The sequence below is a fragment of the Lepus europaeus genome, chromosome 4 (assembly GCF_033115175.1).
Source record: "Lepus europaeus isolate LE1 chromosome 4, mLepTim1.pri, whole genome shotgun sequence".
Taxonomy (NCBI): Eukaryota; Metazoa; Chordata; class Mammalia; order Lagomorpha; family Leporidae; genus Lepus; species Lepus europaeus.
In genome coordinates this window covers 123,396,728-123,409,868 of record NC_084830.1, presented here as the reverse complement: position 1 = coordinate 123,409,868, position 13,141 = coordinate 123,396,728, and the positions used below count along the sequence as shown (strand labels likewise).

Sequence of the window (13,141 nt, the reverse complement as noted above, 5' to 3'; positions counted from 1 at the left end):
AATTTATATGACATGATGTATTTTTTTTTAATTTTTAAAATGTTTATTTATTTTAAAGAGTCCAGAGAGAAAGACAGAGAGATCTTCTGTCTGCTGGTTCAGTCCCTGATTGCACAATGGCCATGGTTGGGCCAGGCTGAAACCAGGAGCCAGGAGCTTCATCTGGGTCTCCCATGTAGGTGCAGTGTCCAAAGGACTTGAGCCATCTTCCGTGCTTTCCCAGGCATATTAGCAGGGATCTGGATAGGCAGTGCAGCATCCAGGACTCAAACCTCCACCCTTATGAGAAGCCAGCATTACAAGCAGTGGCTTACCCCACTACACCCCAATACCAGTCCCCCATGATGTATGTTTTTATACAAAAGATGCTGGGTCATGTCTGCACTGCAAGGCATAGTGAAATGGTCCTCTGCTCACACCGATAGGTAGAATCCCATTGAATTTGGCAATTCAAATTGAGCAACTCAAGTTCAACTAATACATAAATATTGTGTCAATAACTGAAATACCACATTACCACCTGTAATGATCATCCCTATCTTTGTAAAGTTCTGAGCCAAATAGTTTTTAAGCTTACAGTGTGGACAATAGTTGTATTCCTGGGAACCCAGTGCTTTGTAAGGATAGAGGTAGGATCTAGGCTCAATAACCTACTTACTATAATTATAAGCAGCTTATTCCATGACTGTGATACAGGGGCAGGCATTTCAGCCTAGCAGTTAAGATACCCACATCTCCAGGTCAGAATGCCTGGGTTTAATACAATAATACACACCTCTGGCTCCTAACCCCAACTTCCTTTTGATGCACATCCTGGAAGGTAGCAATGTGGCTGAAGTAATTGGGTTCTTGCCACTCCCCTGTGGGACCTGCATTGCATTCCTGGCCTCTGGCTTCAATCTGGCCCAGTCCCAGCAGTTGTAGGCACTTGAAGAATGAACGAGTGAATGCCAATATGCACTCCCTTTCTCTCTCTCTTTCTGCTCTCAAATAAATAAAAAAATTTCAAAAGAGCTGTACAGGATGTGGAACACTGAAGAGCATTTTAGATTCTTAGCTGTTGTCCACTACATGCCTGGAGCACACCTCAAACTTTGCAGCATGCCAAACACTGCCATGGGAGTCCAGCATGCCCCTGTGGGAAGATGACACCATAACTTGAGAACCCTGCTTGGCTCCTCCTCTTCATGGGGACTGATCAGTGGGTTGGACCTATGCTAAGATGAATGCCACACCGCCATGCCATAGCTTTCCTTTATCTCCTGTGGTGTCCTAGAACACAATTGTTCCCTCCTTTAGCTTACAGGGCAAAAGCCTCAGGCCCATTGACTCTTATCTGGGGTACCCAAGACATCATCACCTCTCAAGACATCATCACCTCTCAAGCTCCGCAACTATCTTCACTTTAAATTCCGATCTGGGCCCAAATCAGTATGTCCAGCCTTTTTTTTTTTTTTTTTTTTTTTTTTTTAAGCTTCTAGTGTTCTTATGCCACCAAATGCTTCAGTGTCCTCATGTCTGGGGCCAAGTTAAGCTCAAGGACATGCTTTCCTTGCTTAAAACTGTCCCTCCTTTTTATGTCTTGCTTGCTTTTGTCACCTCTCTTCGCCAGCGGTCACTTCGGGAAGCTGAGGAGAACCTGGTCATCGCCCTGTATGACTACCAAACAGACGATCCTCAGGAACTCACGCTGCAGCGCAACGAGGAGTACTACCTGCTGGACAGTTCTGAGATTCACTGGTGGAGAGTTCAGGACAGGAACGGGTAAGGCGTCTTCGCGATGTCTGTCCCGCCGTCTGAGGTCCACTGGGCACAAAGATTTGCCACATCTTCTTCAGCCTGACTGCATCCTGAGTTAGAACAACAGGACAGAAGCAGTAGGAAGAGGGAGGAAGAGGAAGCAGTTGAGGGTCTCTCTTCTTCCCAGATGTGGCTGCAGGGAAGTCACTGGCGAGATTGGCTCCCTGAATCCCATCTCAAGTGTTCCCAGCACCAAGTGCATCTAAAACCCCCTGGGTTTTCCCACTGACATCTAGAGTTTATGAAATTGGCAGTTAGTCCTATGAAACACTGTTGTTCTTGACTGCTTTAAAAAGTTTGTTTGAAAGACAGAGTGATAGAGAAAGACTAAGAGAAACAGAGAGCTTCCCTTCACTGGTTCACCCCCAAATGCCCACAACAGCCAGGGCTGAGCCAGGCCAAAGCCGAGAGCCAGGAATTCCTTCTGGATCTGTCACAGTGGGCAGGAAGCCAACTATGTGGGTCATGATCTTCTGCCTCCCAGGCACATTAGCACAAAGCTGGATCAGAAGCAGGGAGCAGCCAGGATTGACCAGGCACTCTGACATGAAATCAGGTGTGTTGAGCTACAGCTTAACCTGTCATACCACCAGGCCCACCTCATTCTTAAGTGTTTAAGTGAGGATGAAGAGCAACCCATTATGAAGTGCTTATTTTTAGTGAAAAACAATTGTGTGGAGACAGTGCACATTGGAGGCTATATTAAGAAGCATCAGAAAAAAATGCTAACGTTATCTAATGCTTTAGTTATAACTGCAGTCTTTGAACTAGCCACTCAAATGATTCCTGCATAAAATAAGATTGCACAAGTGTTGACTGTCCACAACAAGATTTTTGACTGAAAAAAATGTTATGAGTCCTTCTCTATTATGTACTGACTTGAGAGTAAACAAAGCTGGTCATATCACCTTTTCTTTGCCTGCTATGGATGGTCCAAATCAGAAACAGGTTAAAGACTTCCAGGTCTACAAACAAAGAGACTGACTGACTCACAAATTCATCAGTTCCTGGACCACCCTTTGGTAGCACTTGGTACACCCGCATCCCATGTCAGAGTGCCTTGTCGAGTCCTGGCTGCTCTGCTTCTGATCCTGCTTCTTGCACACTTGCATGGGAGACTTGCATGGAGTTCCTTTTTCTTAGATTTGGTCTGGCCCCTTAGCCCTGGCTATTGCAGGTATTTGGGGAGTGAACCAGCAGAGGCAAGATCCCTCTCTTTCTCTCTTTCTGTCTATGTATGTTGTTCTGCCTTTGAAGCAGATCAAGATAAATAAACATTTTAAGTTGTAAAGTTAGGCTGCTGATTTGATATAGTTATTATTTAAAAATAAAAGATTTGTCAGTTGACCCAACTGACATTATTCAGCCTACTTAATGTACCAGGAAGTGTATTCTCTTAATTCTTACTGCCCCCAATGAGTTTATACCCCTTGTTCAGTGGCCCGTGGAAAGGCTCACCTGTGCATTTCAATGGGTGATGAAGAAACACCCCAGAGGCCAGGCAGCACTGTGGGGATTTCCCCAGTCTGCTCTGTTGTAGTGCGGCACAGTGGAAAGTACATCGGATGGGAAGACAGAGGACTTGGACTTTGCTACCAGCTAACGTCTCACAAGACTGTGGTCAAGTCACTCACTGCCTGTGCATCCATTTGCTTATCTGTGAGATGCACATGACATCAACTTTGCTATCTCACAGTGTTGAGACAATCAGTGAGAAGCTGGAGTTAAAGAACTTAATAAATTCCATATATTGATATCAAACCAATAAGATCATTTGTGTAGAAAACTCAGCTTTCAAAAGCTTTTCTGATCACTTCTCAGCCTTTTAGCTAAGATCAAGTGCAAAAGCTATTCTCTTCAAAAGAAAAATTATTATGTGATCTATTAACATAGTTATAAATACACAAGGTGGAAGGGAAAAAACAAGATCAAATTAAGATAATTCCAAGAGAAATAGCAGGGGAAATGGCCACTGAAAGAATAAACTGGCTGTCATCAGCAGTGAGTGTCTGGACCACTACATTGTGGGTGATGCTGAGTCTGGATGTCTCGTTCGCCAGAGAGTATGCCATGACTGATTAGCCATGTCTGCCATTGGCATTTTTTAAAGGTTATTTTTTTAAAAAGATTTATTTATATATTTGAGAGAGTGACAGACAGAGAGAGGGAGATAGAGAGAGAGGTCTTCCTTCCACTGGTTCACTCCCCAGATGGCCACAATGGCAGAAGCTGGTCCTATCCAAAGCCAGGTGCCAGGAGCCAGAAGCCTCCCCCAGGTAGCCCATGGAGGTGCAGGGGACCAAGCACTGGGCCATGTTCCATTGCTTTCCCAGGCCATTAGCTGAGAGCTGGATGAGAAGAGGATCAGCCAGGACACAAACCGGCACCTGTATATGGGATGCCAGCACTTCAGGTGGAGGCTTAGACCTGCTATGCCACAGCACCAGCCCTGCCACTGGCATTTTTATTCTTGCTTTCTTTCTCCTCAATATATTTCTATGGCATAGATTATACATTCCCCATTAAACATAATCACGAAATTGAAAATTGGCTTTATTTAGATCAATTAAAACACTTTCTGGTATAAGAATCAAGAAACAGTTGGGCATCCCATTTATAAATCAGCAAGTGTGGAAGGAATCTATGTATGATCTAGGGCAGCCCCCACATTCCCCTCACTTTGCTGTTACAGAGCTGGGGGTCCAGGGAGTGGAAGGGACTCTGCCCTCACCTTGTGGTTTCAAATGAGATAGTGAATGTGAAAACACTTTGAAAACCACATACTGTACAAAAATATAAAGAATTTTTATGTTTTTTTAAATTCTTTATCAAACTTTATAGGCATAATTATTCAGTCTTCTTCAAAAATGACTCCCCACCTCCAAATGCAGCCTAACCTTATCCTTTATTCTCATGTTGACACCATTGGTATTGGAAGAAGTCTAATTAGGGAGGCCCTAAATCAACAAGCTTGCTATAGGGGCAGAGGAGCGGGCCACCAGCCTCGTGATCCAGATGCCTACATCCCACACGGGACTGCCTTGGTCTGATTTCCTGCTTCTGTCTCTGACTCCAGCTTCCTTCCAATATAGCCCCTGGAGATGGCTCAGGTAACTGGATTCCTGCCACCCACGCAGAGCCCTGGATTGAGTTCCCAGCTCCCAGCCCAGTCCTGGGGGCTGTTGTGGGCATTTGAGGGAGAGAACCATTGGATGGGAGCTTGCTCTCCCTCCCTTCCTTCTTCTCAAATACATTTTAAAACTTTAAGTTTGTAGTGTCAGCTGATCCTATCTCTTAGAACCTGTGGTTGGAGATTCGTCTTTCATATCTTAATTATTTTGGTTTCCTGACTGTGGCATGATAGCACTGAAGTGGAAAAATGCTGATTATCACACACACAAAATATTTCCTTACAGAAAATAGAGGCTGAACATTATACTATTTTTTTTTCCAGTAGAGGAAATTTCACAATTAGGAAAATAGCAAGCAGAGCTTTTGAAGTAAAATGGCCACTCTTAATTCCTATGCTGCACATTTTAGTGATGACATCCACTGCCTTTCACACACAACATGTTGTTATTTTTACCAGTTTTTTAATTCTAAACTTTGAAAGATCTTATAACAAATGCCAAATAACATAAGGCTCTTTGAATGGCATTTAATGGATTAAACCTATAAACTGAAGATGTACAAGATAGTTCTATATTAATCTAAACACTAATTTCCTTTTAACAGGCATGAAGGATATGTACCAAGCAGTTATCTGGTGGAAAAATCTCCAAATAACCTGGAAACCTATGAGTAAGATATTTTATTTGTTTTTGAAGACTATCATCATAAGGAGTCCTCCCTAGATTAGGAGTAAATTAGGGGCTGACTACAAAAATACCAAGTGCTCCCTTTTCTTGACCCACTTTCTTTTCTCCCATACCATGGTCTCTAAACAGTAAGCATGCACTCAAAATAGAAACAGGCAAGTATCTGCAGTTGCCTGCTCTTTTAATAGAGCAGTGGTTCTCAGGTGCTTGAGAGATTGTGCCAACAAAGAAAAACTTCTACAGGGAGTTTCAGAAAAATTTGTCTTACTTGAAAAGGAAAAAAAAAACAACTCTATTGACATTGGATCAGACACAGATAGACTTAAAATATGGCTTAAGGCAATACTTCAAATAAATAGATAAATAAGTGTTAAATATCTATTTAGATTGTGCTAAACATTTCTTTCTAAGGTATCATTTAATGAATGCTTTTACATGGATATAATTTTAATGGAACTATTGAATGTTTAAGAAATTCTATTGTGTACATAAAATACTCGCCAGGTGCAGATATTTCCTGCTCAGGGGCTGAAAGCCCAGAAACAACCATGCTGCGTAGCAATGTGCACACAATGACCCAGATCGTGGTTCCCAAATAAAACTTTCCATTAAAAAAGAACCAGGACTTCTTAGAGAGATAGCTTGGAGATTCTGGGGTTGGGGCAGGGAAACAGCAAGATGAGCAGTTTGGAACAGTTATTGTACCAGAGAGTAAGAAAGCACTCAATTTTTTGCTTTAATGACCTGGACATGTCAAATGGGCACAGAATTCAACTTTAAAAGACTCCCTCTGACAAAATCGGGAGAATCTGAGTAGCAAGATAAAGAACGACAATGATGGATTATAATCCTTTGAATAAAATAAGAATCAATAATAGATTGTTAGCTGAATAAATAAATGAGAAAGTTGTTTCTTTCAATAGAATGCCACATATTGAATGTAGAAGGGATGATAAAGTATAAAAATCACCATTTGTAACTCAGAGTTGCAACTGATTCAGACAAAAATCATCGTTGAGGGTCATACCTAGGAGGTGGACATGGTCTCAGAGCATCTCCTTACAAGTGGTAGACATCATGTGAACCAAATGACCGACATTCATACTGACATGGAGCTGAGAGGTATCATGTCTCCTTATGCAGTGCACTAAGGACACGACATCATTCTACTATTCCTGCCCCCCAAACATGCACACCTTAAATTTAGCTATGAGGATATATTAAACAAATCTGAATTGAGAGCATTCCTTAAATAACTGTTGTATGTCCTTCAAAAATGTGAGTGTTATGAATGACACAGAAGACTGAAAAGATAGTATACATTAAAGGAGACTGTAGAGACATGGCAATTAAGTGCACTGGTATTCACAATTGAGTCTTGAATCGTGCAACATTTTTTTGTTACAGAACACGTTATTGAGACAGTTCATGAAATTTTGACATTAGTATTGTATCTATGTTAAATTTTGTGATTTTGGTAATGGTTCTGTGGTTGTAAAAGTGCAGGTTCTTTGTCCTAGTAAATAGACACTGAAGTACTTAGTACAAATTTGCTCAACTGGTTCAGAAAAAAAATGCCTATATGTCTACCCAGGGGGAATGGTGACGCAATTGTAGAGCAACAGCAATTGGTTCATCTGGTTAAAATATGTATGGGAGTTATTTTATATTATCACATTTTATAAGTTTTCAGTTATTAAAGTTAAAAAATGTTAAGTGTTCACCAAATGTAAGATACCAGGCTGAAGAATACAAGCTCACGTGAATCTATTGACTCATTGGGGTTCCAATTACTTAAAATATGGTCAAGTTATTTGTCATAAAATCTTACATTCAGCAGTAAAAAGCTATCATTTTCTGAAGAGTCTCTCAACCTAAGACTCATTTTGATCAAGTATGTGTGATCTCCCTTTCCTGAGTTAAAAGAAGCGTCATCAGTCCCAAGAAGATTTGAGCTGAAACATGTGAGAGATATTTAAATAAAATGTTTTTATAATCAATGCCTTTATATAAAAAATATGCTTTTATAGATTTTTTTAGATAACTCCTAGTCTGGTTAATTTTTGCTTTTAATCTGAACCTATTTCTTTATGATTGAGGGAACAAATCCAAATATCCAACAGAATATAAAGCAATAGGGAATGGTAGAACTTGCATCAAATAAAATATTCCCCTACCCAAAAGTGACTTAAGTCATTTTATAAAAATAAAATATTACACCATAACAACCAAATAGTCTGTGTACTCAATTTGCATTTTCCAGATTATGAAATCTCAGAGGATAAAATGACTCACAAGCAAACATGCGTGTATTTAGTATAGAGCTGGATACCCCATAGGTTGCCATTTTATCCTTGAACTTAATGTTGTCAAGTTTCTTGTGGGATCTCCTTAAGAACTCCAAAATGTACCATCTGGGAACATCATTGTGAGTTGGCAGATTGATTAGATTCAGGCTGCCTGCCCTGGTTTGGAGACAGGACCTTGGGCAGATCCCTTCCCTGTAAAACAAAAAGACAAAGAAGATGAAGAAAAGCACTCGATGCTGACATGCACTGAAGTCAGGTAAACCTCAGTCTTCAATGGTGACACCATTATACGCCATGCCCACACTTTTTGATTTTTATTTTTATTGACTTATCTGTATTTATTTGAAAGACACAGAGAGATCTTCCAACTAATGGTTCATTCTCCAAATACAGTTTGGACTGGACCAGGCCAAAGCTGGGAGCTGGCAACTCCATCCAGTTTTCCCATGTCGGTGCCAGGGACTCAAACACTTGAGCCATCACGTGCTGCCTCACAGGGTGTGCATTTTCAGATAGCAAGAATTGGGAGTAGAGCGAAAACTCAGACCCAAGCACTTTGACATGGGATAAGTGGGATCTTAACCACTGCACCAAATGCCTTTGCCTCTACCTTTTCAACACACAACTCTAATGTAGGACTAGTACATGACAAGAAGCATGGTTACCAACCCTCATTTAGCTAATCTCTAGGATGTAAAGTACTGTTGTGTCAAACAATGTTCAAAAAGCACAAATGATTCCCTTATTCATGACTACTATAAAATAGTCAAACAGACCGGTAAGTGGTATTCCTTCTTCACCTAGACCTTCTCCCCTATGAGATCTATTAATTTACTGAACTATTATTGTTCACTGATGATCCTCCTGACTCCTCTTACCAAGAAAGAACCCCTGGGGACCTACTCACTGCCAACACTATCAACAAGATGAAAAATGCTATTAACAACATAAAAAATGCCATCTCTGAAAATCACTCATTTTCTTTTTATCACTTTTTGGGTTTTCTTCATCAGTCACCAATATCGAAAAAATAATGCAGTCATTTTCAGAAGGACTGGAAGACAGTCTTAAAAAACTCTACAGTAGTATTAAAGGGATATTTGCCAAATTTCAAACTGGCATTAGTTTTTGTAGCACCCTAGTGCTTTTTTAACTTCTGAAATGGAGAGGAAGATAAATGTTTTTTCAACCTTAATTATGAAAAATTTCCAACATGAGTGCACAGAAGTAGAAAGAATAACATAATGAATCTCTGTACCCCAAATCTAGCTTCAGCAATAGTTTGCCAATTCTGTTTTATTTGCTTTTGAGTTTGAAGTTGCTGGGAGAAATAGACAATACTCATGTGCTTTTCTAGCATTATTTTTGATAACTAGATAATGAAATATTTTTACAGTGTCATAAACATATGACTTTTTCCTGCTTTCAGATGGTACAATAAGAGTATCAGCCGAGACAAAGCTGAAAAACTTCTTTTGGACACAGTAAGTCTCCTTAACCTGTCTTTTAACTTAAAATAGAATGAATTGTACTGTTTTTTCAGGCATGCTGTGGTTTCTGCCAGTGCAGTAGGTTGACATACTGTGGTAAGAATGTTTCCCATGGCTGGTGAAAATAGTCTGAGGATTTATAGGATCAGCAAACCACAGGATAAGAAAGCTGGTGATGGGATGGGAGATGGGATGTGGTGCTGACATGCAGCCATCACCACAGCTGTAATAGTCTTGACCTTGGAAAGCCATCAGGGCTGGTCTCCTCTGCAAACTTCTTTATGAAGAAATGGCTGTGAGTGACTCAGATTCTGCCAGATTGGGCTATGGGTCCAGAGGAAATACAAGGTATGTTCAGAAAGCTTTCAGGAACTGTATTATGAAAACATTTCATGGATCTCAAAAAATTTTACAGTAAATATACTTCTCTTGTCATTCCATTTTTCCATGAACTTTTTGAAACCTCATACAATGCTTGCTTTGACTTACTTTCCATCAACAATTCTTCTCTAAAGCCATGCATTGTGAGAACCAGGACTGATCTAGCCAGGGATGTCAGGATGAAGGGAAAGAAGGATGAGAAATCAGGAAGCATAGTACAGTGGAACAAGGACTGAGTTCTGGTGCCCATGCTGCTACCAACTCTGTGTGACCTTGGGGACATCTGTTCTTCCTTCTGGACCTCAGTTTCTCAATGAGTTTGGCACTGGACTAAATCAGAGATGATAACTGCTAGCACTCATCCTGCCACTCTCTGCCCCTGGGCCTTTGACCAGCACAATTGATCACAGTCCATGACATTCTGAGAGTCTAGTGGGAAACAAGACAAATGCTGAGACAAAAGTCAGAGGCTTACCTGAGGTGAATTAAGATAAACTCTAAGGGAGTTAGGGAAGCTAGCACAGGGAAGGAGAAATGGAACTGAGTCAACACTGGGCTCTGGTGTCTCCTTTGTTCTACATCAACTCAGACTTGGCTCATTTCCTGGGTACTGCTTAAAATGCAAACTCCCAGGTTCCACTCAAAATCAGAGTTCCAGAGTTTAGTTCTTGGAAATCTGTACTTCTTGAAACCAGAATGAAGATGCATTGAATCCAGCTGGACACTTGGTCCCTCCAGCCCAGGTTTATCTGATAAGGTAAAACTCAACTGATAGGAACCAATGGAGAGTCATGCAAGTTGACGTTGGAGGTAAACAAGCACTTTTTAAATCCCCACGGGTTACTGCAGTCTTTGAAGCCCTTGAAATAGCTCCCACTAATGACAAGCTAAAGACAGTTCCTATTTTACACAGCTCTTGTTCTCAAAAGTAGAATTTGATTTCTTTAACATTCAAGATTTTTATTATACATTTGAAAAACAGCTGTTCTTTTGAGGCCCTCAAGCTTGCTCATGCAGCTGAAATATTCCTACTTTCTGAAGTTTTTAACATTTCTATGAATTGCTCTTCTCCTCCTTAGGTATATGAGAGCAAACTTTCATAGGCCCTTGTTAGATTTGTCCCAGACTCTGCATAGCTAGAAATGAGTGTTGCTTTCTTCCTGTTCTTTGTTCTCCTTGGATGCTCTTTGGAACAACGATTGTACTATGTCACAGATGTAGCATTTTCTTGTATAACTTCTAAGACATTTATTAACTAAAGCACCTGGTGTGCAGCTTCATACATATTTCTTCAATGGACTATACATGCTTTTTTCTTGTTCCTGCAGAACCTAAGTATCCAAAACTCTATCTAACACAAAATAGTTGCCCAATCAGTATTTGCTGAAGGAATGAATGCATCACATGCTATATAAATTAGCAACTATGCTTCAAGGAGACTATGCGCTTCATTGGTGGAGCTTTCTAAAAATACAGACTGCTGGACTCCAGCCTACATATCAGATCCTCTGGGTAGCACTTAGGTTATGGAGACTTACTCAGGGTTAAGAGCCACCAAACGGGCTCCTAATATGTTCTATGAAATCACTGAGTGTCACCTTTTCAAGAAATTTCTCGTACCTTTCCTCTCCCTACCCACTCGTGGAATATGAGTTTTCTCACCTTTGAACCCTTATGGTGTAACATGATTACTTTTCCAGTAGCTCTGCTTTCATTCTGTCTTGGATCTATCTCATCACTTTCCCTCCTGTCTTAATGCATCTAGGAGGAGGGTGAATCCCTTGTGAACAGGTATGCTGCAACACACTCAGTGCACCTTGCAGCATCTTCCATTATGGGTGAGCTGAATTTCATACAGGAGTCTTAACTTAGGTGTTGGTATAGCACATTTCTATGATTCTAAGATGCCAATAAAAAGCAATATTGATAATAAGAAATTTATTTCATGAGAACAAAAAACCACCACCCCAGAATGAAAGATGACCAGAGACACTCTTAACATATAATGCAACATGACAAGGCTATGGATGGGCAGTCGATCTCTGTGTAATAATGTGCCCTGTGTGTCGAGATTATCTTTTGTAAGGTTGCCTTCAAGTTGTATGAACAAAAAGAAAGACAGATAAAAGGAAGCCAATGTGTCTCAGATGGAGATAGACATGGAATTAATATTTCCAGCAAATGGTGTTCCATAGCATGAAACTGTAATAGCTAACACTAACACTAATAGTTCTTGTTCTGGTATTATATTCATGGAACTGTTCTATGCCCTTTAATTTTCCTGATAACTTCAGAAAAGTGATTTTTGAGAAGAGAAAATTAAAGCCCATACATTTAACTAGAAAATTTCTGGAATTTACATAATTACTGACTGTTGGAGTTAGAATTTCCTTCAAAAGGCATCTGGCCCATCCCCTTGGTATTATAGAACGGTAATTTGGGATAAAATTCAGAAACAGAACAAAGAGAATCAGTGGAATAGTCTGGACTAAAGCAGAGATGCTTCTACATACACACACAGAGAGAGAGAAAGAGAGAGAGTTAATAAGGGAATATGCAAGTTACTGTCTATTCTCTCAACCTACCAGGTGGTACATTTATTTTTACTTTCTCAGCATAATTCTTTTCCTTTCGTTGCCTCTTTATTTTCCTGCATAAAGTAGTAAAAGGTAAAATGAGAGCTTGAGTCTGGGCCAAAGGAGCAGGGGCTCCCATCTGGCTGCATGGCGCAAGTCAGTGCCCTTCATCGTGGTGGAGTGAGTAATGAATGACCTTGAGATGCCAGGTGGTTGTGACAGCCCCTGAGCATCTTGCAGGAAGGAGGTGGTAAAGCACGAAAGTAGCTGGTAAAGCACGTGCTGGATGCCTCACTTTGCTCAGAACTCCTGGCTGCCCAGCCCCCAAAACCAAGTTAACTGCCGCTCACAGAACTCACCCACAGCAACCACAGGAGGAGAAGCATGCTTCAAAGGAGCTGAGCCCCTGCACGCGTCATTGCTGCCTGCAGCCTTACTTCTCCTTTCCCTAATGGCTGTGGATTACTGTGTCTTGTGAACAGCTTAGCCCTGCTCTCATTACCAGTTTTTCTTCAGGAAACAATGACTTCTTTGAAAGAATAACAATGCACACAAAAATATCAAGCCATTCTTAATTACACAGAAGACATGTTCACACTCCTGTCTTAACAGTTGATGAACTTCTGAACTTCTTGGCCTAGAATAAGTTACATATTCAGATAAAGTTTGCCTCTGTTGAAGGTTGGTTTCTTCCTGCCTTGGTTTAACCCATCTCAAGAACAAAGGTACATTATTTGGCAAAAGGGGAAGCATTTTAAAGACAGGTT

At 40.7% G+C, this 13,141-nt stretch overlaps 1 protein-coding gene across 1 annotated transcript in view; it reads left to right on the top strand.

The window, feature by feature from the left end:
* ITK (IL2 inducible T cell kinase) overlaps positions 1-13,141 on the top strand; it is a 66,464-nt gene that overhangs the window by 30,718 nt on the left and 22,605 nt on the right. The window contains exons 6-8 of the mRNA XM_062188772.1: positions 1,613-1,764; positions 5,536-5,601; positions 9,357-9,411. Coding sequence (XP_062044756.1) covers positions 1,613-1,764; positions 5,536-5,601; positions 9,357-9,411 — 273 coding nt within the window. The remainder of the gene's footprint in view (positions 1-1,612; positions 1,765-5,535; positions 5,602-9,356; positions 9,412-13,141) is intronic.